General features: G+C 41.5%; 2 protein-coding genes across 7 annotated transcripts in view; one reads left to right on the top strand and one right to left on the bottom strand.

Annotated features, from left to right (window-relative positions):
- LOC145451612 (uncharacterized) overlaps positions 1-27,815 on the bottom strand; it is a 42,257-nt gene that overhangs the window by 5,068 nt on the left and 9,374 nt on the right. The window contains exons 7-17 of one of the 4 annotated variants that reach the window (XM_080329816.1): positions 27,572-27,682; positions 27,022-27,132; positions 25,426-25,593; positions 23,507-23,614; positions 22,139-22,240; positions 21,946-22,068; positions 21,773-21,880; positions 21,595-21,696; positions 20,769-20,876; positions 20,583-20,696; positions 17,711-19,272 (exon numbers count right to left, since the gene is read on the bottom strand). In XM_080329816.1, the coding sequence (XP_080185942.1) occupies positions 19,178-19,272; positions 20,583-20,696; positions 20,769-20,876; positions 21,595-21,696; positions 21,773-21,880; positions 21,946-22,068; positions 22,139-22,240; positions 23,507-23,614; positions 25,426-25,593; positions 27,022-27,132; positions 27,572-27,682 (1,250 nt within the window). In that variant the 3' untranslated portion in view covers positions 17,711-19,177. Of the gene's footprint in view, positions 1-17,710; positions 19,273-20,582; positions 20,697-20,761; positions 20,877-21,594; positions 21,697-21,772; positions 21,881-21,945; positions 22,069-22,138; positions 22,241-23,506; positions 23,615-25,425; positions 25,594-27,021; positions 27,133-27,571; positions 27,683-27,815 lie in introns of those variants that run through there. The other 3 variants (XM_080329815.1, XM_080329818.1, XM_080329817.1) reach the window with 3 other exon arrangements.
- On the top strand, positions 1,312-14,982 carry LOC145451614 (uncharacterized). Of its 3 annotated transcripts, none has more exons than XM_080329819.1 (6): positions 1,312-4,265; positions 5,147-5,197; positions 7,684-7,813; positions 10,146-10,252; positions 11,102-11,183; positions 13,008-13,498. In XM_080329819.1, exons 4-6 carry the CDS (start codon positions 10,246-10,248, stop codon positions 13,348-13,350), a joined length of 432 nt encoding a protein of 143 aa, XP_080185945.1. In that variant the 5' UTR covers positions 1,312-4,265; positions 5,147-5,197; positions 7,684-7,813; positions 10,146-10,245; the 3' UTR covers positions 13,351-13,498. The 3 variants fall into 3 exon arrangements, with proteins under 3 accessions (XP_080185945.1, XP_080185947.1, XP_080185946.1); XM_080329821.1 differs by lacking the exon at positions 1,312-4,265 and adding an exon at positions 14,829-14,982 and having other exon boundaries at positions 5,145-5,197; positions 13,008-13,126; XM_080329820.1 differs by lacking the exons at positions 1,312-4,265; positions 5,147-5,197 and adding an exon at positions 6,805-7,119.

Here is a 27,815-nt window from a genome sequence, read left to right as displayed (position 1 = left end):
ATCTGCGCCACATCATCAAGCGCCACGCCTATAGTGCCACATCATCCATTGCCACATCATCACCGCATTGATTGCCGCATCTATATGACACGCAGCGCCGCATCAACCAGCGCGATGTCGATTGCTGCACAGTGCCACATCATCCATTGACTCGAAATCACCGCAATGAATGCCGCATCTATATGACGCACAGCGCCGCATCAACCAGCGCGATGTCGATTGCTGCACCCATGACACTCATTGGCACGTCAAAACTTACCTTAGCTAGAATCGAACCTGGATTGGATGACTATAATTTCACGTCGCTCACCACCAGGCTATTGAGCAAACTAGCCGTATTGAGCTGTTTTGAGAATATAACCACCGATTCTCTCTTAAATTCCGAGACAACACCTTTTTCGAGTTATTACACATAAATGTAAGACTATGTTAGTGTGTACTATAACACTGTGTCATCATTAATTAGTCAATGATTTTGGGGAATTCTGCAAATGCAACTTGATAATACAGATATCACAACCATAAACGCCTACGATCACGCAAAGCTCATGCACCGCGCATATTACCGAATACTATTCCAAGAAATTGACGCGTGTAAATGCGGTACGAATATAGTTGCTTACGATTCCAAGAAGTCGGGTCACAACGACAATATGAATTAGAACATTCTAAATATAGTTGCGATTCCGAAAAGTCAGGCCACATCGATAATGGGAATTAGAACATTCTAAATATAGTTGCGTTTCCAAGAAAACGCCGCGCTGGCGTTACGAATTAGAATGTTTAGTTCCGACGTAAAGCAATTCGCATTCTGAAAACTTCACATTTCTATTACAAGTATTGCCATGTGCGCAGGGATGCAGGTATCGCAGACGAGGTAAGACCAATGTATTTTCGTGTCAATTTAAACTCAATTTAGCTATAATTTCTCGATGCAGCATTAGCTTACGCGAATTGTGAACGCAGATTGATTTACGTTGAGATTTCTCCAATAGCTAACGTAATGGTGAGTCCTGCGCGCGGCTATAATGTTAACCGGCAATATAGCCGAAGTCGCACAAATTCGAATGTATACGCAAGTTTTCTGTTAAAGGTAGACTATCTAGGCTCGCTTATTACTCGAATCTCGGTGTGGTTATAATAATTAGCTAGAGCAATAGTTTATCACCTATATTTAAATTCGCTCATTTCATTTCAGATCAAAACGCCGACATCGCATATACGCAATTTACGCTCGGAAAATTTCGCATTTATCACAACTATCGCGCTATGCACTTCACCAGGTGAGGTGAGTTAGGCTACATTTCCGTATAGATTCGCACTGAATTTGGTTATAATTACGCGGGTATGCACTTCGGATTTGAGATGGATGTTAGTCTATGAATTCTTGCTTTACTCACGACCTAAAGTTGATAAATTGCGAGTTGTAGCAAGCATCTAACTACTGAGATTATGCCGATTTTACAAGTCCATAAGCTGCTGCTTTTAGATATGTGATTTTAATAGCTAGTGCACTGATGCTTTTCCGATAGTGAATTAAATCTATAGCTAAACCTATGTCTATGCTATAATTTATCTCCCATTTTAAAACGCTATGCCACTGCGGGTTGAAGCTATAACATTTCAGATCACTGACATCACATCTGTTCCAGACGCTAGCGTTCAAGGCTACATCTTTGCGCAGCTATATCTATATCGAAGAAGTGTGCCGAGGTCGTATCATTTCAACTCGCTCAACTATAGCATAGATTGTGCCCGCAAAATGCAAATTCGTATTAAGTGTAGCCTGGCTAGCTTCGCTTATTACTCGATGTTCAGTAACGCCGTATTAATGTAAGCTGCGTTTGCCGGGGCTATAGGAACGAAGTCACTCAATACAAATTCCTGGCTCTTGCTAGTTGATGATAATATGAAGCCACTAGTCCATAAGCTGCTGCTTTTAGATATGTGATTTGCATTATGCCGATTTTACAAGTCCATAAGCTGCTGCTTTTAGATATGTGATTTTAATAGCTAGTGCACTGATGCTTTTCCGACAGTGAATTAAATCTATAGCTAAACATATGTCTATGCTATAATTTATCTCCTAAAACGCTATGCCACTGCGGGCTATAACATTTCAGATCACTGACATCACATCTGTCCCAGACGCTAGCGTTCAAGGCTACATCTTTGCGCAGCTATATCAAAGAAGTGTGCCGAGGTCGTATCAAAGTCGCTCAACTATAGCATAGATTGTACCAGCAAAATGCAAATTCGTATTAAGGGTAGCCTGCCTAGTCCCGCTTATTACTCGATGTACAGTAACGCCGTAATGTAAGTTGCGTTTGCTGTAGGAGCGAAGTCACTCAATACAAATTCCTGTTTCTTGCTAGATGATGGTAATATGTAGCCACTATCACCTAACCGAAAGCAAGTCGCTACTGCTGATTTAGAGTCTACTACTTTGAGATGATTGCTATAATGAACGTAGCGAATATCACCCTTAAACGTACTAAGCAAACTTTGAAACTATTGATTTTATTCGCATATACATTTATACAATTTCATTTTCTTGCTTCAGCTCCTTGACGAAGCGTCGTACGATCGAATCATTCTTGCGGTGATCTTCGCTAAAGGAATTTAAATAACGTTCCGTACTCCATCCGCGCACCTTATGGACGATGAAGCTTAGACAATGACGACCGCAAGCTCTGGAACGATTGTGCTGCAGACGCTTTATGGAGCAGGTATAATTTTCTGGTTCTATAAAGCAGGCAATCTCGTATTTCAGCGGCATTAAGCCAAAGCTATCGTGAAAATGTGTCTCATCCTCATCCGCGTAAATGCATATCCAGTGACTTCCGATTTTTCGAGCTTCGTCATAATTGATCACGATAGCATAAGGAGGAGGGGGACGTTTGCCGGGGCTATAGGAACGAAGTCACTCAATACAAATTCCTGGCTCTTGCTAGATGATGATAATATGAAGCCACTAGTCCATAAGCTGCTGCTTTTAGATACGTGATTTGCATTATGCTGATTTTACAAGTCCCTAAGCTGCTGCTTTTAGATATGTGATTTTAATAGCTAGTGCACTGATGCTTTTCCGGCAGTGAATTAAATCTATAGCTAAACCTATGTCTATGCTATAATTTATCTCCTAAAACGCTATGCCACTGCGGGCTATAACATTTCAGATCACTGACATCACATCTGTCCCAGACGCTAGCGTTCAAGGCTACATCTCTGCGCAGCTATATCAAAGAAGTGTGCCGAGGTCGTATCAAAGTCGCTCAACTATAGCATAGATTGTAGCAGCAAAATGCAAATTCGTATTAAGGGTAGCCTGCCTAGTCCCGCTTATTACTCGATGTTCAGTACCGCCGTAATGTAAGCTGCGTTTGCTGTAGGAGCGAAGTCACTCAATCGGGGCTATAGGAACGAAGTCACTCAATACAAATTCCTGGCTCTTGCTAGATGATGATAATATGAAGCCACTAGTCCATAAGCTGCTGCTTTTAGATATGTGATTTGCATTATGCCGATTTTACAAGTCCATAAGCTGCTGCTTTTAGATATGTGATTTTAATAGCTAGTGCACTGATGCTTTTCCGACAGTGAATTAAATCTATAACCTATGTCTATGCTATAATTTATCTCCTAAAACGCTATGCCACTGCGGGCTATAACATTTCAGATCACTGACATCACATCTGTCCCAGACGCTAGCGTTCAAGGCTACATCTCTGCGCAGCTATATCAAAGAAGTGTGCCGAGGTCGTATCAAAGTCGCTCAACCATATAGATTGTACCAGCAAAATGCAAATTCGTATTAAGGGTAGCCTGCCTAGTCCCGCTTATTACTCGATGTTCAGTAACGCCTAATGTAAGTTGCGTTTGCTGTAGGAGCGAAGTCACTCAATACAAATTCCTGGTTCTTGCTAGATGATGATAATATGTAGACACTATCGACTAATCGAAAGCAGGTCTCTACTGCTGATTGAGATGATTGCTATAATGAACGTAGCGAATATCACCCTTAAACGTACTAAGCAAACTTTGAAACTATTGATTTTATTCACATATACATTTACACAATTTCATTTTCTTGCTTCAGCTCCCTGACGAAGCGTCGTACGATCGAATCATTCTTGCGGTGATCTTCGCCAAAGGAATTTAAATAACGTTCCGTACTCCATCCGCGCGCCTTATGGATGATGAAGCTTAGACAATGATGACCGCACGCTCTGGAACGTTTGTGCTGCAGACGCTTTATAGAGCAGGTATAATTTTCTGGTTCTATAAAGCAGGCAATCTCGTATTTCAGTGGCATTAAGCCAAAACTATCGTGAAAATGTGTCTCATCCTCATCCGCGTAAATGCATATCCAGTGACTTCCGATTTTTCGAGCTTCGTCATAATTGATCACGATAGCATAAGGAGGAGGGGGTCGCCTCGGCAGTCGATCGATAGGAAATGTGCCAAGGAAAATATGTTTTGTTGACTCGCAGCACCACAATATTTGGTCTATTTCATCCCCGTTCATAGCACGGTCACTTTACGACTGCTACTGATTTGCAATAGCTTCTGGAATTCCATGAAACAGAGCAAAGTAGTTTCCGCTGTTAGCCCGCCAGCAGGAAATGTGATCCGTAAACTTAAGGTACCACTCTTTTGTAAGTCAAAGTAATCATCCAAATCATCAGGGCGCAAATTATAAACCAGTAGACAGAAACCACTAGCGAACTCTTCAGGTGTTAGGAGTCCTGTGTTTCTCTCCATTGCACCCGTACCCTCAATCAGGTTATGGTAAAGCTCCGTGTAATGACCCTTATCGAAATCTAGCTCATAACCTCCCTCCGGAATCAGAAATCCGTTCAGTTTCAGTTCGAGTCGTTGCATATTATTGTGTATGAAATTATAAGGATTTTTCGTAACATCTCCTTGAAATGCTTTCGTAGCTACCATTCCGATGATTAGGCGAGAAGGTAGAGTCCCGCTATATAGATTCCCGATATCTATCTGCGTCGTAGCAGCTGCAAATGTTCGGGTGATCAACTTCATGTCGATATACGGATATTTCGCTTGGGCATTAACCATCATCGCTGTCTTCACATCGTCGCTGACTCGTACGCTACATAACTGTAATTCCTTTTTCGTTAAGGTGAATTGACCGGCAGCATCTCCCATCATGAAAAAGCTTTTCGGATTCAAGGTAAGCTCAAACTCGAGAGGCACGTCATGTAGGATGTAGCGGTCTTGCAGACATAGTCCGTGATGGATTTTTGCACGTATTTCCACCACGTTATCATCCTTATAGGCTTTACTCCTGTTGTAATATCCTTTGTTAGCCGAGGCGTTAGTTCCACCGATCGTATCCATTTTTCCTAAAGTATCCTTTCTCCATCCTGAGGCCCTCAGTGTGGTATTTTGCACGTCAAGCGGAGTGAATAAATTGTGCAGATAGGACGAATAACACTGTACTTTTATATCTTGTTTCAAAGTTTCGTTAGCGACTTTAATTTGTAGTTGAGAAATCAAGGAATTCAAGATATTATTTACAACTCCAACATCATCATCGGCACCAATTGCTTTGCCACCTTTCTTTAATTGTAAATGAAATAAGAAATAGCTCTCGCTCAAATCGATAAAGTCTTCTGAGCCTTCGAAGCGGAATGTTATCACGCTGGAGTTGTTCGAAATCGGTGCTATCTTGATGATTCTTTTCTTTTCAACGCTAGTCTGTGTCGCGGGAATGTGAAATAAATCCAATGAGGGATGTACCCCCTCTGGGGACTGTACATGAATTAACTCCGCCATCTATCAAGTCTCAAGTAACAAATGATGCTTATCGTCGTGTAATATATATTTAATCGAAAATATCTTTGCGACGTCTCTTTTTCGTGATCTTACGACTCCGTCTTGGCATTTTTCTTTTTCTCAGTAAAGAATCGAGAGCGTTCCCAGCGGCTTCTTTTCCGCGTATTTTAAGACTATCACCGACATTCTCTCCATTAAGAACATCAGAGGCTACTTGCGCACCGGTATGTAGTAGACGCTTCCCGAGTGATTTTGCACCTTTCGAAATTAGGGGCATAACGCTTCTTCCGAACGAACGAAATAAGTTTCCAAGTCCATGACCTCTCTGCACTTTACCCCGAAAAAAATTGATATCACCACCGCTCTGTTGGTGATAATAGTTTCTGAACGCCTCCCGATCACAGCAATAATGACTCCTCATGATGTCTCAAAGCAAGTGTGAGATGAAGAGGTGCGTTCCCAAACTTTATAGCTTCGCCTTTATCATTACGAAGCATAACGCGTATCTCGCTTACTCGCTCCGTATTCAGAGGAAAGAAATATATTTTTTTGAATAGCATATGCTGATATTCATCTATTCCTGTCGTAACGCGGATATTGCGTAGTAGAGGCGCACTCGTATCACCTACAATTTGAGGGGTGATGACATCCGTATAAACTAAAACGTTGGTCACGGACACAGGTTCCCCTTGAAAGTGAATTTTTCTTCGTCTATGTAATCCACCATCTAGCTCTACCTCCGAACGAGCGCCTCCTCTGAGAACGGGGTTTCTATTATCCATGAAAAGTCTCGGACCGCTAGAACTCTTGTAAGGTCCCGCTATCAAGACCGGACCTGAACCATCTACCCAAATAAATCGTGCTTTTTTCTGATCGTGATTGATACGCTTCATCAAACTAATTTTATCATGATAATCACCAGCCGGGAAATAATAAAAATTATTATCGCCTTCCGCATCATTCACGTACCATAATAAGCCGTCGTAAGGCTCGAATGTGGGCTGAAAATTATTTTTAAAAGACAACTCGGCAAGCCCTATCTCCCATTCACCAGAATCTATCGGTTTCGCGAGATCGATAGTAAAATCAGACTCGTGTGACGTAATATGAATATATTTCATAATGCAACTCCCCGTCTACGAAAATGCAATACAACACTCGAAGGAGAACTTCGAAAGGGTATTTTCTCACCCTTCTCATCAAGTAGCGATATTTCGACGCGTTCTAGCCTATTTATATTAACAGGGAAATAAAAAGGCTTCGTGTAATATTTCGAAAATGATTTACGATTGTTCACCTGTACGACGCGTAACAACGGTAAGAGCCTACCGCTATCTTCTTGTGGCTCAATGATATTACAATGAACATAAACGAAATCGATAGTCGGATCATGTCGCATGCGAAAGTTCAAATGAATGATACCCTCGGTGAAAAAATAATTCCACAATGTACAATTAGTATTCGGGAAATGAAACACCAATAACTCCTCCTTCGTTTCCTTATGCATAAGAGCACCGTACAATTCTCCGAGGCGTAGCAAGCTACTATGCCCTATGTCCGTCTCTGGTCGCAATTTGTCGGTTACCTCGTTATGAGGTATAGAGATAGACATACTATGATTTTCAGGGAAACATGTTACTTTTGCATCAGGATTGTCTCTTTCCAACGATCTATACATGTCATATAACGAGTCGTATTCTCCCAATTTAAAATGAAATTTTCTTGTTCTCTTTTGCGATCTGATCCCATACCTATTCTTCGTGATCCTATACTGTTTTTGATAATCCGTAGGGAAGGAGATCTCAGCCAGAGAAACTTCTGTATCTTCCACGTTTTTCGGGACGTCCAATTCAACGCAATAACTCGCTGTTGTATTATCAGGAAATTTATCCATGGAAGCGTTCGAAAATAGCGTGACGTAGCTCATATTTTGAGCTTGGGATTCGGAAGCATATAACCAACGCAAGAGGAGAGCAGTGATATCCAAAGCTCTTTGTTCCCATTCGAAATGGTAAGATTATAGAGAGAGAACGATACGATGACCAGTATGATTACTAGTTGCGCCAAAAACTGATAAAGGTTCCGACTAGACGATATCCTTCTTATCGACCCAGCTGTCGAATCCACTTCCATATCCCAACCAGCGTACTAAATACTGTTCTCGTCCCGCGCGTTTACGCCTTCTTATAATCTTCTCGACACGCCAAGCTTGCGGTTCTTTTACGCGTTGGAGCTCCTCTCTATAAAATCTACCCTGGATGACTTCACCACCGTAATCACGTAAGCGATACATTGGGGGATCCCCCTTTTGAGCGTCTGCGATATAGAAAATTTCCCGTTGCCAGTTGGGTAGGCTGCTTTTTTCAAAAAGATTTCGAATTTTCGATATACGGACGGGTACTCCTACAGCGAGGTCGGGTTGTTTAGCTTCTTGAAATCCGTAAAGTCTTCTCCAAACCGATTCCTGATTAGACGAATTCACTTGGTTGGGAGCCATGGCAATGCTACGATGGTACGTCCTGTTGTAGGAGTAAGTAAAGTCATCGAGAGCGCTCACGTAATTCCTCGTGTTATTTTTTGTGAAAAATCGATACATAATCGCCTTCATAGTACGAATCACCCTTTCGACGACAGAGGATTTTAATTCGCTCCTCGTATAGAAATATCTCACTTTGTTCTCCTTTAGATAGTTCTGGAAAGCGCGATTGGTATATTCGCTACCTTGATCGGTTTGTAACACTAACGGTACGCGTTCACGAAACACACGTTTGAAAGCAGAAATCATACTTGAAGCAGTTTTATTTTTAATCGCTATCATCCAAAGGTATTTGCTAAAAATATCAATCACGACCACCACAAAACGAAAACCGCTATTGTACTTTGAAATAGATTGCAGATCCATCAAATCGCTCTGAAACTGAGCATTGATACCGGAGACCACTACACGTTCACGTCTAAATTTCTTACGTAACGGAAAATGAAAAGTATAAGTATCTTGTCCTTTAAGCCATTCTTTTTCCTTTTGCAAATAAGCGCCCCTATACGATTTGGGCTGTTTCGGATCAAAATAGTCTACGTCTCCCATTCTTTCCCGTATATACGGGGATTAGGCTTACGCTGTCTCTTATAAAGCCAGGGAAACGAAGGCTGTGGAATCCGGCGCGGGCGTTTCTTTTGCGGGCGCTTTTCTTTCGCTACGGGGCTCGCGAGCCCCGTGTGTGCGGCGGGAGGGCGGGCGGTCGCTGCGTCTACGTCTTTTCTCAAGTTTCTCAGTTGAGCAATACCATGCCTATACAGAGCTAGTTTCTCGGAAGCATTTAATGGAGAGCTTTTAATTTTCGATATATGTTTATCAAATTTCTTTTCATATTCGTCCTTGCTTCGAAATGCGGGGAATTGTAGTTCACGCATTCTTCCCGAAAAGTTTACCCAACAGACTCCCGATGACGGGGATTGCAGCGCCTAATATAGCTAAAACAGACTGCTTAGAAAAAAGTTGCTATTTTATCATAATTATTATTATACCTGAGAGGAATCCACCCTTTTGTAGCACCCTCCGTTGACCTCTGCGAGTTTTTTGCGCCAGCAATTGTCTGATATCGGATTTGTGTTTTCCAAGCCTCAACTTTCTAGACGGGGAGATACGTACTGTCCCCGAAGCCAAGTTATGAACGCACTGGCAAACGCAACTTAAAAATTGATTGTTCGATAAAAGTTCTTTTCGCTGTTTCCCTTTAGCGTTTTTCAAAAGTTTTAATTTAACGTGATAGTCGCTCAATCGTTTTCGAGATATGTTACTTCCCCTCTTTGACATGTTGAATGCCCTAAAATCTGCAGCGTGAGCTGTATTTATTCTTGATATACCGTCAACTTTTGATGTGGGAATATTTTGCTGCGAAGACGATAATTTTCGTCTGTCTCTTGCGTCAAGTCGACTAGTATGTACGAGAACGGTTTTCGAGTTGCCTTTTTATAAGCCTCCGTAAGGAATCCGGCTTTATCCGGGAACATTTGACGTGAAAGAAAACTGATTTGACTCGCATCACGAGGATTTTTAAATATCACGATATAGCTCGCGCTCAAGGTCATATCCCGAAAGCCTTGACCCCTATAGAACAAATTTTGACAAATGAACACGACACTAATCTTTGCGTGATGGCTGTATCGAGTGAATAGATCTCTGGCCTCTTTCGCTTCCGTCATCATGTCGTCGATCACCAAGAGAACGTGCCTATTTCCTTTCTGTAACTTTTTGAGCTCGGAGAGTCCTTGCGAAAATTCTACCCCTTTCATTTTATCGTACAACGCCTGATAATTATTATACAACCATACAATTTTTTCAGGAGGCGGTCTAATCATCTTCTCTGCGTTCTTCACCAACTCATAAGTAAAATAACTCTTCCCGCTACTGCTCGGACCAGCCACGATCATCCGAAACGGAGCATGCAATGTACGTATTCGATCCATTTATTACAGAGATAAAGGCAATGTATGAATTCCATCATCAAGCACAATCCTTTTATAATAACCATAACTCAAAGCACTTCGATATTGCTTATACGTAAACATATCGCTGCCATAGCAACGAAAACCACTATTGACGCCACCCGTGATCGATCTATTTTGAAGAATGCCTTTGAAATCTTTGAAAGTTTTGTTGGCTGTTTTTTGAAGCCCTTTCGAGCTGTACTTATCGGTGTCGCCTTTGCAATAATAGGTCTTGGAATTGAGCCCTATAAACCCGTCTCCGATCCATTCTTCTTTGAATAAACCAGGTATACGTTTCGAGTAATTGCTAACCTCAATGCAGCAAGCTTTATCAGTTTTAAAACCGACGGGATCTCGTTCAAAATCACATTTATGCTCTGCACATGCGCGAGCCACGAACCATTTGTCGTGATTTTCAAAAAATTGTTTTTTCATGGAAGGCTTGATGAGAGAATAGATCGTATCGGAGCTTAAGCTTATGTACGCCGAATCAGTATCTGTTTCGAGGAAAGCCCAATCGCTATCGTCCAAATACACATGTAGGCAGTCATATAGGAACTGGAGCATTCTCAGCTTGGCACAGCAGAATATAAAGAAGCCCACAATGATTGGGTTTTCGTGACAAATGTTTAGCGGACGCGTAGCTACTTCGAGCAAGCCCTCGTCGCTCTTATCAATTTCAACAGCATCGACAAAAAATTTTTTTTCAACGCGCGATGGTAATTCTTCCAACGTAACGTATTCGTGTTCCCTATATTTATTAGGGTTTTGAATAGTGCGGCCAAAAGCACTATTTCCAATCGTCTTCCAGGTCAACGCCTCCATTTCACGGGCCGGATCTTTGGGGAGGACATCGCCTTTGCGACGCTCAGAGGATACCCGCTCAACGAAGGGTGTGAAAACTTGTTTTGGTTCATATTCGACAGCTTGGAATACGCGAGTCACGATCATGCCGCTTTTCAAGTACCATTGAAGCAAATCCGTATTAAACAACTGTTTTTTCGTGAAATAACTAGAGCCCAGAAATTTTTTTGGAAACTTAATATTGTTTTCCTTGGCGTATTCGCGCATATGTTCACCGATATCGCACTCGTTTACTTCCATATGTTTGAAAAAAGGAGGTAACTCTTCGAATTTCGATTTTAAATGGTCGGGACAATGAATGTCACACTCGATTGCACCGAAAAATGACCCATCGAGCGTGCGCTTGAGCAACTGCGCCTCAGTGAGATAATAAGCTTTCGTGACTTTACGCTCGAACTTTGAGACAAATTGCGCAATTTCGGGGTCTCGTTTCATATTCGTCCAAACGCACTCCTTCATTCGGATAACGGTATATCCCAATTTTTCCAAATATTCCGTGTTTTGTTTGGTGAGTTCACGCCTCTCGGTGTTCTCTTTATCGGGGAAACAGCTCCTACAAGCGTGGTAATAGCACCCATCGTACTGAAAGATGAGTTTACCAGAGTTCCCGTCGACAAATAGGCGTTTATTTCCGATTCTCACTTGACTACCGTTCCACGCGTGCTGAATTTTGATGTCACGAACGTGACTTTCGTATTCCAACCATTCGCGCTCCGCATGAGTAGGCCAAACGCGCTGTTTATGGAATTTTTGCTTTTCCTCATCATAAATCCACCTTATAGGGTAACCCGTTGGCATATTTTGATTTATGCACCCCAAATAGAGGGCATTTGCATCGTATCCTACTACTTTCTTGACGGTTTTAGCACTGTCACCGTAGCGAAGACTGCGTATTTTCGTTTCACCCGCCATAGCGTACCGTGACGTAATCTGTGATAAACCTCCTACCAAGTTGTTCAGAATCGTTTCGTGAAGGTCAGCATTGGCCTTATTCAGAAGAGTGATATCATAGCAATCACGAAACATCAGCCTACTCGCTATATTCGGAAGGCTCACGTTACCCTTGAACATATCGATGCCAAGCGTTTTGTAAAATTCGAAATTGTTATTCAGCGCGGTCAGGAAGCCAATGACGTCACCTTCGTTGTAATATCGGAGAAAATCACGGAATGTGGTCATACCCTCGCGTTCCCATACAGCGACGCATTCTGCGTATTGCTCTTCCGTTATATTCGAATTGCGGAACGCGTTGTAAAACGATTCATGACTCGGTAGCGACGTTTCGTCAAGACGCTCGATGCTATCAAGATATTCGTAGGGGAAATAAAATTTTGCGTTCACCCCATCCCCGTATAGCTTCATGTAAGCATCCAAACTATAACCCGGACTCAGGAATAGCGAAATATCCAGAAATTTCAATCGGTGCGTTGCGATTGTCAAATAGGCGCTGTTCCTTTTCAAAACGAAGAATCCGCTTTCCTTGTGCAAGGATTTGATTAGATATTTCTTGCATAAATTCAGATCGTAGCGCGAAGAATTGAAACCGATTATGGGTATCTGATCGAGCCACGTATGGAGTCGAAGCGAGATATAATCCAAATAGGATCTTCTATTAGTAGGATCGATCAATTTCCGTTCTTCAATCAAATTCTCAAGTTCGATTATTTCGCTAGCGAAAGATTCTCGCATTTCGGCTGAGGCGAGTTCCTGTACGCGATAAATTTCACCTATCATTTCATCGATTAACGTCTGCGGGCAACCCTCGGATATGAAAGTTTTCGTTTCATTCGTTACGTTATTTGATAAGGACACGGAGACTGGGACGTGCCTATTAACGTATTCTACTTTTGCAGAATTAGCTCTGAGCTCATCCTTCACGAGCATGGATTCAAAGTCAAAACACATACGGTACGGGAAGAATCTTTTTTGGTTCTCAACGAAAATTCCTTCGGATTCCAATTGCTCGAATACGGTGGGTTTAGGACGATATACGCCGCTAGCATATTTCCGAGTCTGGGATGTTTTGCATTCGCGTTTTACGTGACGCGTCAAATTACTCTTGTTCGAAAAGAAAATTTTACACGATTCACAAAAGAATGTCTGGGAATAGAGCTCGATATTTGTGATCAGGCAAGAATGGGTACTTTCCATGTGTATATGAACCACTGGCCCATCCGCTTCAGACTGTCGCAATAAAAATGCTTGATGATCACGTTTTTCATAGACAAGTATCTTTACGTGAAAACATTCCTCGACTTTGCTTAGTTCGTCGAGCGGTACACCATCATCAATAGGGATACGGTAACGTTCATGGAATTGAGATGCCAATTGCGCGACGTGCTTTTCGTCTTGTTTTTTCTTGATGAAAAAGGATAAACAACGGAAGAGGCATAGCGAATCGTTAATCGCTTCTCCACGTCTAGTTCGAATAAACGTTCTTATATAACGACAGTTTGATAGTTCCTTAGATATCGATGCGGTAGGGCAGCCCAATAAAACTCTGGGCATTTCGTACAAGAAAAATTGAATATGTAATATAGCAACGCAATAAAACTTGGTGTCCGGTCTCGCTTGTCTTGCTTGCTCGTAAGCAGCTGATAAATCGATTTCGTTGATGAAACGATCAAAGTCCCCGCGTGAAAGTATAGGTGTCGGTAGATCCAAAACAGCATGGGTTGATTGCGGATGAAAATAGCTATGCCTTTCTGTCTCTCGATTATACAGCAAGAAGCCGTATGCATAGTTAGCTTTGAATTGTCGCAATCTTCTCGGGTATATCGATGACATGCGCGCATGAATATCATTCATACCTCTCCCGATCAGGCGTACATTGATCGCCTCTCTCGCACCTCTTGCAACCCTCCTGCTATTAATCCATTCGGAATCGATAATCGAGTTGGAGTGCGATTGCAAAACCTCTGTTGCGTCGTTATCAAAACCGAGCGATTCATCGATGATAAAGCTAGCATCTTCCTCGTAGCGTCTTCGACGAGCCATATATTTTTAACTATATTCTGGAAAAATATACACATTCATAAATTTATTCCGTATTTCAGTCGCAATTTACACTTGAAAGCTTCATAAAGGAACAGGAATTTGATATTTTCTAAGTTACGCAGTTCATCAGCATTGGGAGCAAATTTATCGATATCTTTAAGCACATTTTTTGCTATAACGAGAAAATCTTTTTGCCATTCCCCATATCCTTCCAGTGAGACCATTTTTCGCCAAGTGGCAACTCTCTTGATATCATCGTCAACGAAACCTTCAAAGGTAGCGGTCGTGGCATCTCGCGTACGTCTTGTCTCACCCGGACCGTATTGTTGTAACAACATATTTAGATCTTTACCGCAATTAAAAGGTTCCATATTAATCTGAGAAAACAAATCAAATATACCAGTCATTGTACTGTCGTTTGAGCTCTTCGAATTTGGCATAAAATTCACGTGCATGCACATCGTTTTCAATATAAGAGGAATCGCTCTCAAATTCGGAATCTGACGGTATGAATGTACGAGCAAATATATCGTGTATAATTTTACGGCGAGCATGCTTATTCATCTCAGGCAAGTAGGAAGGATAACACCGATTACCAAAGCGAATAATCACTGTGCTAGACTGAAACATTCCTCCCAAATTGCGTAACATAACATCACTACCATTCTGAATTTCAGATACGAGCCAAAATGAGGACGGCTTTACTTGTCCGTGAGCAGACTGCAAAGGATTGCGATGAACGTACATAATGGCTTCCTGCAACATCTTGTTATCGAAAAATAGAGACCCGCAATTGCGCATCACTGAAATAGATTTCTCGGTACTGTGAAATTTGAATGCCTCTAGATTTGCATGAAAAGGATCTAGGAAGTTGGCGATATCGTCAGAGAGCAACAAATCGATCAACACTTCTTTCCCTGTTTGATTTTTACCTTCTATAAAGAAGTGGGGCGCAAAATATTTCTTATGCATATGACCCTCCATTAGGGTGATAATGAACACAGCCCGGAGAAAATTAGGGCTCCGTTTTCGATCAACAAACAACACCTCCTCGATATTCTGCTCGAGAGAACGAAAAAATAGTATACCATCATCAATCGTAAGTAGAGGATAATCCAAATTATAAATCAGACCATCAAACTTTTCCTCGTCCAATACGTTATTAGCGATACGACGTCGCTTATTGCGAAAAGGGGACGAATAAACTCTCCATGGGGCGATGATCGGTGAGTGAGGTGGGCTTTTAGCACTCGCCACAGCTACCGAGTTATCAGTACTCTGTGGAGACATAAATTGAGCACCAACTGGTAGCATGCTCTTATCGAAGTCGAGTCTGCGCTTAGATTTAGGTTCACTTGGTCCCATCACCGGTCGTGGTATACCGATATTGATTGGAGTCATCACGTCCGCTGAAGGAGCCTCATTAGATTGCGCCACTGCCTCATCAATAATTGTTACGTCATGATCACTAGCTTCCGCCTCTTTGCTCTTTTCAGCTGCAATCGTAACTTCGATCAATTCTGCATCGACATCGGAATCGAAATCACCGATCGGTAATGTATCTGCTTGATTATCAGGAATCATAGTTGTTGATTCGCTAACTACGTCGCTTGCTTTCTCCATTGTCGACATCCTTTTTGCGGTATAGTTTAGTTCGTATTCGAGCCTCTCTTATATAGTGAACTACATGCGCTTTGCACGCGGAGAACGCGTGATTGTACTCGTGGCATTCTTACTAGCATTCTAATTAATGATAATACGTACCAGGAACGAATATGAGGTACGTGTCTTTTTCTGTGAGCAGTCGACGTTCTAATTTCCGTGATACGACCTCGGGGCCTATCATTCGATCGGTACCAAGCACATTTTTCGATGGTGCATAGCTCAATATCTATATAAAGGATACTGATCATGAGAGTATATCAATTCGGATAGCAATGTCGAACATTGATCAAAGCGATTCGCTACCTAAGCGTAGTGTGGATCCTACAAATTATGCTGCATTAAACTGCGCTTGCATCGGTACCACAAGTAGCATAGATATAAGCGAAGATGAAACTCGGACGGGTCCCATTGAACAGTACCAAGCTATGATAAATAACAGAGGGGAAAAGATATATGAATGCTATGCGAAGCATAGAGATGTAACAGTCTCCCCGTTGAATGATCCCGTTTTCTATAACATGGTACGCTATGCTCGTAGACTAAGCACATTTATGCGGTGGCCGGATAATATCAATACCGCCGGAGCCGAGCTCGCAGACTGCGGATTGTTCTATTTGGGCTATAAGGATCATTTAAAGTGTTTCTCATGCGGAGGGTTGTTTCAAAATTGGTTGCCGTGCGATGACCCCTGGCTCGAGCATGCAAAGTTTTATCCTACGTGTCCTTTTCTCATAAAGCGCAAGGGGTTGCAATATATTCGTAATGTCTGTTATGCGACACCTAATATAAGAAGAGGCTCGACTAAATTTGATGGCGAGGTGGAATTGCGTGATGACTGTTGTACTTATGTTTGATATTTCTTTTCAAAGAATGAGTCTAGCAATCCGTGGAGATACTATTCTGGCCCAGGGGCCCTATAGAAAAGACTTGTATCTTTTTAATGACATCACAAAATTACGTATCGAAGCTTCGAATGGAGCAGAATTGACCTCGGATCAACTCTTTGTACATTCCACAAACGGGACCATTCAGAAATATCGAGCCACTCTGAAGCATGAAGGAGGTCTGGTCGTTACGTATACCCGCGACGGGATCGAGCATTATCAACCTCTGAATCCAGCTGACGAATTCGTCATCTATTCGCCCAGCGTAGTTGTTCCTAATCCCGACCTCCCGCTCGTATCGTATATACTACAAGCCAGCGATCGCTACATCAAACAAAACGGTCAGATCGAACGCAAGAACTCGGATCGCAGCGTCGGATGGCAGCAAAGCGGTGTACCTCGAAACAGCAACCGATCTGGAGGATTTCAGCACGCGAATCGGCGCAATTACGATCAACGATATCATTGATATGCTCTTTTTTCGAAATAAAATCGTACAGTATACAATGCTATTTCAATGAGACCGAGTAAAAGTTAGGAGACATGAAAGGTGCTGAATCGTATGAAATGCGGTGACTACAGGGTTCGAACCTACAACCTAGATCATAATAGTTGGTTGATTCCTCTGTGATGACGTTATGAAATCTAGTTCAAAGTTTAGTGTATTACACGAGAATTCATATTCTCAAAAACAGCTCAGTACGCATAATCATGATGTAGCAATGGGCGTTATATGGGTGAATGATGTAGCAATAGGCGTGGCGCTTGGTGATGTGGCAATGGGTGTGACTGATGATGTGGCAATGGGTGTGCTATAGGACCGGCAATGGGTGGATGATGTGGCAATAGGTGTGCTATAGGTGCGGCAATGGGTGGATGATGTGGTAATAGGTGTGCTATAGGTGCGGCAATGGGCGGATGATGTGGCAATGTAGGCGTGGCAATTAAGGAGACGTGGCCTTCTGGGATTGGCGGGGCATAAACGAATCCCATCCTACTACTTATATCGGGCGACTAAAAAAAGGTTATCAACATTTCAGTTGCCCGCGCAATGGTTCGTAAATCTCATGTGTCCCTTTGGCCGAAAAAGTTGCCCACCCCTGATATAGATAAAATTAGACATTACTTGGAAATTGCAACTCAGTTGCACAGCGGAAGAAAAACGCAATATGCGTTTTCGCGATGCAGTCAAAATTGATGCAATTTTTGGAATTATACCATGATACTGTGACAGAGCAAATGCATCGGCTGGTTTTGTAAAATTGTAAAAATGATGTAAATCTGACCGAACGATGCTTCCCACTTGACAAAATTAAAAATATTTGTAGTGTAGCTTAGCTGTTTGGGTCGAACAAATGATAAAGAAAGACCGCAAGTCCCAATCCTTGAATACTTGATTAAGTACATGTAGACTAGACATAGGCTATGGTCTTTGACTACTTAACTAAATTCCATTTATGACCAATGTTTATTATAGTAAGAGTGTGTGTGCTTGTAATCAGGATAGTGTGCAATGACGAAATTAGTAAGTTCAATCTCTTTATTAGTTGGTGACTCATACAAAAGAGCTACACTTGGATTTTTTATCTACATTTTTATTATAAAGGATTGGATATCTGCCATATTTGAATGATTCATACATTTCAGGATATTAGAGAGTCCATGTTATAAAAACTTGAAAATGATAGGATATTTAGCAAATCTTTCTTTCAGGTTAATAACACAGTGGATAATTCGAGCTTTGCCACAATGAAACAATTTAGCATGCCACCATTAATCATATGTTTGCATATGTTTAATGGTTGTATGATAGTCATTCAACTGACAATGTGGCATATAATTTTCGAAGTAAATTGGTAATAATGCTGGAGTCGGAGTCGGGAGTCGGAGTCGGAGTCGGTACGTTTAAAGACCCAGGAGTCGGAGTCGGAGTCGGAGTCGGTACGTTTAAAGACTCAGGAGTCGGAGTCGGTATATTGAAAATGTATGGAGTCGGAGTCGGAGCCGGAGTCGGTGGTAAAATTTACCGACTCCACAGCCCTGCTCGACCCTTCCCAAATTTCGAATTCAAATCTTAATCATGTTGAAGACGTATTTACAGTACTCACTGTTGTAAATTGACTATTTCATTGCCGTAAAAATGCAAACAATAACGCGATCGGCGAGTACCATGAAACAGACATACGCCATACAAGTTCAATTACACTGGTCTACAAAAATAGTTCTTGAATACAAGAACAACATTCGAACATTCCATGCCGTGCACTCGCGCGAACCACTGTATTGCAGCTTCGGATGTTATTTCAAATATCTGTGTGTAGAATTTTTTTGAACATTTTATAATAAATTGTTTTTATATGCATATTTTGTTGATACATCGGCCTACCTTGTTAACAAGGAGACGTGTTGTTGCTGTTTGTGGTATTCATGGTGTTTTTCGACAACAAAGGTCAGCAGTTACACAGGCCGATTTTCTTTTATTTTGGTTCGGTATCTGCCGACTTGCAGCAAGGCCTACTTCTAGGCTTTGTTAAGACACCGCTTATACACGGGTGAGATGGCGAGGAGGTACCTAGACAAACGTGTATATATTAGAACAAAGGTCTAAAACTCAAATGTGCTCGCGGGTCAATTTCCTAGTTTTGATGACGTCGCGGGCCGCAGCATCAATAATATGGAAATTCAATGTATAATTTGCAAACAGCCCTTATTTGACGGGACCTTGCAAACATCGCGGAAATGCAATTTACCATTGTATTATTCACGGTTGACACGGAACAATCGCATTTTCAAATATTTGGATAAAATTGTTCCTGTGTCGGGATATATATAATATTGCAGCTAGTGGACCTTTGACGTGCCACAATTTTATGTAGAATATTTTAAAATCTACTGAAGATTGATCTGATATCAGAGCATTTGAGCGGTGTAGCCTAATCCTGGTTTTAATATAGTCGTGATAAGTATATAGGCTATTGTTACTGTCATTGTCAAAGTCAAATTAAATCAGCGCTAGATTTTACCTTCGATTATTATTGGAACTTATCAATAACAACTTATAATCATCATTGAGCCATAGTAATAGCATTGCCTTTCAACCTTTTTAGCGATCGTACCCCCTGTGCTTCCAATGGGATTTCTCGTAGCCCATGTCCATTTTCAACACAATTTCTGATGTTACCTATATTAAAATCAGAAAGCCTTTTCGCATAAAATCACGCGTAGCGAGAAGACTATTTTCCAGTTGAATAGATTGGCCAAGAAAACATTCCCCAGCATAGAGGCCTAATTCCACAATGCATCTCGTACACCCTGATGTGGTGCTTCGTACCCCGATGGGGCCTACTGACCCTGGTTAAGAACCCTTGGAAGAGAAATGTCCAATCGGCGAATAATTTATTGGTGTTAGAGCTGAAGAGCGCTCGTACCTTACTCGCCACCGATAATAACATGGATAATGAGAACAAACAACACCCAGCCAGTAACCAACTATACGTCACGGGGGTACCGCATGCCAATGGTGGTCATACTGACCTGATTAGATATCTATATACCCTGTGCAACACAAGCTATACGACCTTTTGATATATTAATATTCCCCATGACAGTTTCATAGATTGTTGCGTCCGAAGGATTACCAAGACACCATTCCGAGTCGCAAGTCCTTATCTGATTTTAACGTTTGACCCGATTCAACTCGAGTAATTTTTATTAAATCGCCCAGTCAATCCGAAATCGAGAAATCCGCGGGCCGCGTGTTTGAGACCTCTGTATTAGAATGTATAGTGTTTAATTTGAGGTCAACTATGCCATATGTATGTATAAATTTTACAGCATTGATGGGAAATAAGACGCATCAATTCAAAAATACAAAGAAATTACCTCGAAGACAAACGCGGCAGTTCGGGCCACGCATTCGGCATTTCTGGCCTTGTACACCACAATCAGTGTCTGTCGTGCATTTATTTCCTAGACACGGTATCGGGGGGAGATTAACTGAAAGCAATGGCAAAACGTAAGAAAAATATTGCATTGCGCATGATATGTTGTGCATCGTATACGTCTTACATTGGCAACGCCTGCAACCGGTCGGGCCCACCTTACACTTCTGTTCAGCAAGACAGTCGCTGTCCTTGGCGCATGCATTAACACACGGGTTGATCCCCGGTGATTGTCCTGTATTGGACACGCACAAAAACATATTGTCATCCAAATAGTCAATATGCAGACGATAGTCAATTGAATTAATTTTCACGTCCGGGTCATCAAAATACACCTAAATGTTCAATATTGAAAGTATATTGCAGCTGATACACTATAAGGTCACTTACCGTACTTCTACTCAAGTAGAATACTCATGTAGATTTTGTGTACTTTCAACAGTTTCGCGAGTAGTCATGTTTATAGAATACTTCTACTCGAACAATTTTTTACGCAAAGTATATATACTTTTTCACTTGGTATTTTGAAAAGTAAAAAACAGTTTCGTCATAAGTTTACATCAATTATACGAATAAAATTGCCGCAATATTCGCGTGCAATAGTTCTTGTATCACGGTAACTGAATATAGCATAGCATAGCATGATATCTATTCGAAGTGTCATCAGTCATTTTGTGTCAATCAATCAGATACATCTTGCAATATCAAAAGCAGCCAATTCCGATAAACTGATAAATGTGTGCGACCCTTTGACCAAATCTATTCTTTGAAACTAATTACTTCAGTACCACGCGAAGTAGTTTTGATATATCATGGAAATTGCTACTTCTACTGGTAAAAAAAGTAAGAATTTAAGGCATTAACTATATTCTTGTACATTGACCACCTCTGAGCATGTCTGACACGGCACTTTACACAAGTCGTTTGTGATCCGTAAAATCAAAAAGATTTACCAAACTGACACACTCGACAGTCGTCTTCCCGTCCAACGCATTTCTGACCGTGTCCACATTGGCTGTCAGCCGTGCATTTCTTTCCGAGGCACGGGATCGGAGCTGAAATTGATGTCAAAATGTTTCGAGTATTGCACTTTTCGCGCATGATAAGTATATCGCATTGTGCACATCTTACTCTGACAAAGCCTGCAACCAGTCTTGCCGGTCATACACTTTTGCTTACTATTGCAATCGCTGTCCTTGCCGCAAAAATGTTTAAAACACGGCTTGGACTCGGATGGCCCTGTATTAATGAATTAATTTTTTTTATTTTCACAACACACATTCACTAATTTCGAGTTTTCCTACTTTGACATCTTCTACACCCGGTTGCTGGGTCTGCGATGCACTTGTCTCCTCTAAAGCAACTGGAGTGCGACGAACATCGATGCAACAAGCATAGAGGGGGTGATGTCGGTGGATTGACAGGTGCTAGCAAGATGAGAAATAAAGTGAATGTGACTCCAATATATTCATGTGGCATGTTAATTGTTATATATACCATTCTGACAACGAAGACAGCCATCATCTCCCATTCCGCATTTCCTCGATCGACAATCAGTGTCAGAAGAGCAGGATTTTGATCGCGGATGGCATTGAAATCCTGCAGAATGTGAAAGATTTAGAGTGAGAATTATCAAAACTACAATTATACAGTGACGTCACATATACAAGATACACTATTATGCTGCGAACGTACATTACAACACGATACGTAACATAGAATTTAATGACAACGGCGCATTTTTGTCTTTTAGATACGCCTGTGCAGTGTGCATGACATCAAATAAAATTAAATCCCCTTTGAATAAAATGTATAGAGCAGGGTGTCCGGTCAATATGGAGAAAACCATTACCGAGAATGGACACCGCCGAGAATAGACGTTATCGAGAATGGGCATTACGGAGAATGCCTTATATGTAATGCAGACATGTTATGCATATGAACACTTGAACAGGTCGTGTGTGTGTGTGCATCACGGCGTTGTCATTCGGTATAGATTCTTAGGCATAAATTTCTCGACAATGTCCGTCCCAGTAAGCTAGGTTCTTGGCATTGGCCATTCTCGGTGGCGTCCATTCTCGGTAATGTCCAATCTCCTGTCTGTCCATCATCCGTAATAGCTTATCGGTATTGGTATAGAACCAGAGAGCAGTAATTCGCAACTGTGGTACGTGTATACTGCTAGTGGAATGCGAAGTCATTTCAGGTGTTCACAAATTATTAACTTGTTTTTTCTAATCTAAGAAATGTCAATCGATCGATAGTGCTCGATGTCACATGTTCCATCTTCGATGTATTGCGCGGCTCTTCCTCGCTCTGGGTGCGCATGGGGTCCTATTCTGGGCTTTACACTCGCCGTATACGAACGGCGACGCGGAGGAAGAGGATCCCAGAATAATCTCCGACGCGGAATCGAATCCGATCCGGCTGGAGGGTGGGTGCTTATCGTCACCACTACACTATCTCCCCGTCATGTCTTCGTCGAATGCTTAGTTAGATAAATAGGCTACTTTATGCGTCGTTGGACTCAGTTACACCCGGCCTGGATCAACTTAGAACTTATGGAGTAAAAAAAAATTCCTATTGTCACATTAATTTTGTCTTGTTACTGTATGTTATTGATAATAATCAGGAGAAGATTAGTGCGTGGGCCCCATTCCTTTTGAAATTTCCGGCCGACTTATTTGTTAAATCCGCCCATAATAATCATATTTACATTTCGAGTATAGTCGAGTTTTCGCAGAACCTCGGGGTGGTACGCTGTAAGAAATAGGTTGAGAAAACTGGTACAGAGGTACACGTAGTCAGTATGCACATCTCTGGTGGATGCAGGCATCAGATAAAACAGATTGACTTGTGGCATACCTTTTGAGCAAATCCTGCACCCCCCTTTATGATGCGCACATATTTCGTTATCAGAGCAGTTCGCACTCGACATGCAAGGCTTTCCGCGGAGTGTTGCACAATTATTTCCTGAAAATATTGGAATAACATGTTACAGCATGACGCAATTGTCATTCAATGTGTGTGTGTGTGTGTGTGTCTGAGTGTGTATGTGTGTGTGTGTGTGTGTGTGTGTGTGACGAGCTCGATGTCCATCTCCCATTCAAGTAACATCGCCTGTTACGTCACAAACAAGGTGTCATGTGCACATTACGCATATAACTAAAAGAGTAAAAACGGAACATTGATACTGGTAGGGTTACCATATTTTGCAATCGGGAAAGGAGGACACTTTTAAACAGAGGTGCTCAAAGTAGTCAATGAAGCTACTCAAGTAGAAGTAGAAGTAGCGACGCAAAAATCTACTCAAGTACGAGTAGAAGTACATATTTTGAAAGCAACCTAAAACTACTTGAAGTAGAAGTAGATTTGACTGACTTTAAATCTATTCCACTAAGTAGTTATGAAAACAGTCGTAATTCGTTCGCATGGACTGTCAATAGCTGCAAATTGAGCTATGCGGAAGGTGTAGAGAGTTTGATTGATATTAATGCATCCCAGGAGGTATCAATTTTTGACAGAATAACCAATCGTCCGCATCATGTGATGCAAATGATAGTGTTGCTGTGGAAATGCGATACTAATCCTTTGTTTACTCGAACACCCCGTTTTAGAACATATCATGCCATGGCGTACTCCTCCATATTATAAGGCCCGTAGTTTAGTCGAAGAGCAATACGTAAAAGTTGTATCGGATACGGTGTTACCACTTTGAACGATTAGTATACGTTAATACAAATATATCGGATCGTAAAAATGTCATATAGTGTAGCTATAGTTTCGGAAAATTGATGCATCACTACACTTGCTTTTATACTTCATCATGTATGATCTCCAGAAAAAAAGAACTGAAACTAATTAGAACTTAAAGTACTGGGAATTGAAAGAGAAATACCAGTACTACTTCCAAAAAGCGTCTTTTATCCAGAAAGTGTAAACGGTGTTCTGCTAAAACAGGTCTAACGCACAGAGAAGTCAGAGTCCACTTTTCCAGATTGGGACATACGCCATGGGCTGCTAGATTACGATATGATAGGTAATTGCTAGTTGGCGAAACGGTAGTTTCAAACGTATGAGCCATATTTACTGTGATGAAATATTTCATACGGGCGACAATGCGGCGTGAAAGGAACCGCACAACCCGCTACCTAAAGTATATTCCCCGATCCTTTCGTGAAAACATATCTGTCATTCCATATATGTACCGTGCGCGAAGCGCGACGAAAATTCTGGTCTTTACTAGACTTTTATGAAAATTAAATGCTGGTACTCCGCGAAAACAGCCCCAAAATTAGTCAGACTATCTTTCTCATTGGAGGATTACACTACTTCTACTTGACAAACTAAAAATCGCGAGAAGTAAGTAAGTAGACCACAAAATTTTACGAAGTAGAAGTAGATGAAGCGGAAATCAGATTTACTTGAGTAAGTACCGCAAGTAGCGGAAAACTACTTGAGCACTTCGAAAAAGTAGAAGTACTTCGTTACTGACCACCTCTGCTTTTAAAGTTAGTTGATCAAAACTGAAAGCAGCCGATTTCTCTATTTTTGCAGTACAATTTGGTGGGTTGACTAAAAAAAGGGTCGTCACTTTAGATCGAACCACGAATTTTCTATTGAAGGTCATTTATGATCATTTTCATTTGAATTTCTCTATTATCTTGGGGTTGTTAAGTTGACGCAGTTACAGATTCGGCAGAACTGAGAGAAGTGACCTCTAAGAACGGCAAAACACGCATATCGCGGGAAATTCAGCTTTTAAGTTAACGAAAGCCACGCACCTGTCGTACTGGTACTGCACATGTTTCGTTTGCATAGTGCTGAGTAGCAACACACTGCATCTCTCCCGCAGTCGCCATCGACCTTGCAATCAGCTGGTTTGCTTTTGCAGAATGACGAGGTGTCCAGTGGTTCACCAGATAGCGGATGGAAAACTGGGCATTTCGGAACTATAAATATAATCCAGGCTTCAAATGGCGAATATTCGGTTATGCTAAGAGCGCATACCCGATTGACGCGCATAAGGAATGCTTGACGTAGGCCTACTGATGAACACGAGAACTCAATGTTCACATACAAAACTTGGGATGGAAAATATCAGTCTTTTCTTTTCTGGCTATGCTAGTGGAAAGAGGAAGCATCGTTCGACTGATATCAATTGATATCTTATATGTATTGATTAGATATATTGCAGCTGCTATATTGTGTTATGAAGCACCCAGCCCATATGTATGTACTGCACTCTATTGTCATATAGCCCTGCATTGTAGTTCCAAATCTTTGATCCACATAAGTGTGTCAGTTGCTTATATCTGAAGAGCTTCTTGGAGGTACAGAACTTCAATATACAATTAAATAGTATATTCATATTGAAATGAACCCGAATATTTTCGGCTGACACTCGTCAGGGGTAATCGTCAGCAACTAGTAGAGAATTGGAAAGAACATTGTATATCAACAATCGTATCACAAAATATGACGTCACCAGCATGAAAGAGAGAGCGTTCAATGTACTATTTTTAGGTGGTACACGAACTCCTTTTGTTGACAGAGTTTTGGTTGGTGTATTTTGATAAAAGTTGATTCCAAGGCACACAAATGGAATTGTGAGCGGCCTCGCCCTACGATTCGAAATCGGTCGTCTCGATAATTAGTCGCACAAATCGGATTATCCAACAGATGTTTGCCGATGGCAGAATTAATGGCCTTTGATGATACGATTGTTGATATACAATGTTCTTTCCAATTCTCTACTAGTTGCTGACGATTACCCCTGACGAGTGTCAGCCGAAAATATTCGGGTTCATTAAATATGAATATACTATTTAATTGCTTATATCTCGTTATTGCATCCTGGTTGAAATATTTTCGGCTTTACTTATAGTTTTATTTATTTATTTTCATTGTAATGTACCATTGATTGTAACGTGTGGTGACGATAATAGGGTCACCACATTTTGAAAAGAGGACACTTTTTCAGAATGTTCAGACTTGCAAAACCCGAAGAAAATCCTGATAAAATGGATCAGGTAAACTTACCACAAAATGTGGTATATTATCTAACTAAAACGGTCACTGTGTTGTTTTTACGGTTTTATTACCCACTAAAGAGAAAACTAAACACACAAGACTCGAAGAGGCGTGCAGGTCATACATTGCCTCACTATGGCGGGTCAATCTTCTGCTCTCGCATCCCTAATGCCCGAGAAAGGAGAATCCCGAGAAACTGCAACGAATTCACCCGTTTTTACATGTCCCCGACAAAGCCTCGCGGCACCAGCGTTGGATACAGCTTCTACACGGGTTAATCATATCATGTAAGCGTATGGTTTCGTGGGTGCCAAGATAGAATTCATAGAATCGATGTAACGAATTACCTGGTAGTTTAACACATTCTGTCACACACGGTCTCTTGGCAAATTGACAGGTAAATCCACGGGGGCATGTAACGTCACTCCCGATCTTACAGACTGCGGGACATCTGGTTTCTGCAAGAATACGCGGATTCAGCATCCCACGGAAAAGTAATCTCCATAAACCAACCAACCATAAACCAGATCGAGTGGTTATTAATATGTAAGGTAGCCTAAGTGTGAGAAATAGATGGTACAGTTTTGTACGGACAGATAGCCAATATAAACGGTAATGGGTTTATTCTGCGCATATGAACCTATATAGTTACGTAAACAAGGTGGTCCGGCCGCGCAATGTGTTCACTTCACTACCATTGCATTTCATCAACACAAAGGAAAGGAGAATCGAGAGAAAATGCAACGAATTCACTTGTTTTTACATGTCCCTGGCATGTGACAAAGCCCCGCGGCCCAGCGTTGGCAACAGCTGCTATATGGGTTAATCATATCATGTAAGCGTAAGGTTTCGTGGACGCCATGATAAAATTTATAGAATCGATGCAACGAATTATACCTGGCAGTTTAACACATTCCGTCACACACGGTTTCTTGGCAAATTGACAGGTAAACCCACGAGGGCATGTAACGTCACTCCCGATCTTACAAACTGCGGGACATATGGTTTCTGCGGAAATACACGGATTCAGCAGCATCCCACGGAAAAAGTAGACTCCATAAACTAGGGTTACCATATTTTTGTAACACAAATTCCGAACGCTCTTTAGCGCCCGCTAGCGGATTTCAAATTGAGGTATGAG

Source organism: Botryllus schlosseri, chromosome 12, assembly GCF_051294905.1.
Source record: "Botryllus schlosseri isolate E-star chromosome 12, Bs_hap1, whole genome shotgun sequence".
Classification (NCBI taxonomy): domain Eukaryota; kingdom Metazoa; phylum Chordata; class Ascidiacea; order Stolidobranchia; family Styelidae; genus Botryllus; species Botryllus schlosseri.
The sequence above is the reverse complement of the archived record's forward strand: the minus strand, read 5'-3'. Positions and strand labels throughout refer to the sequence as shown.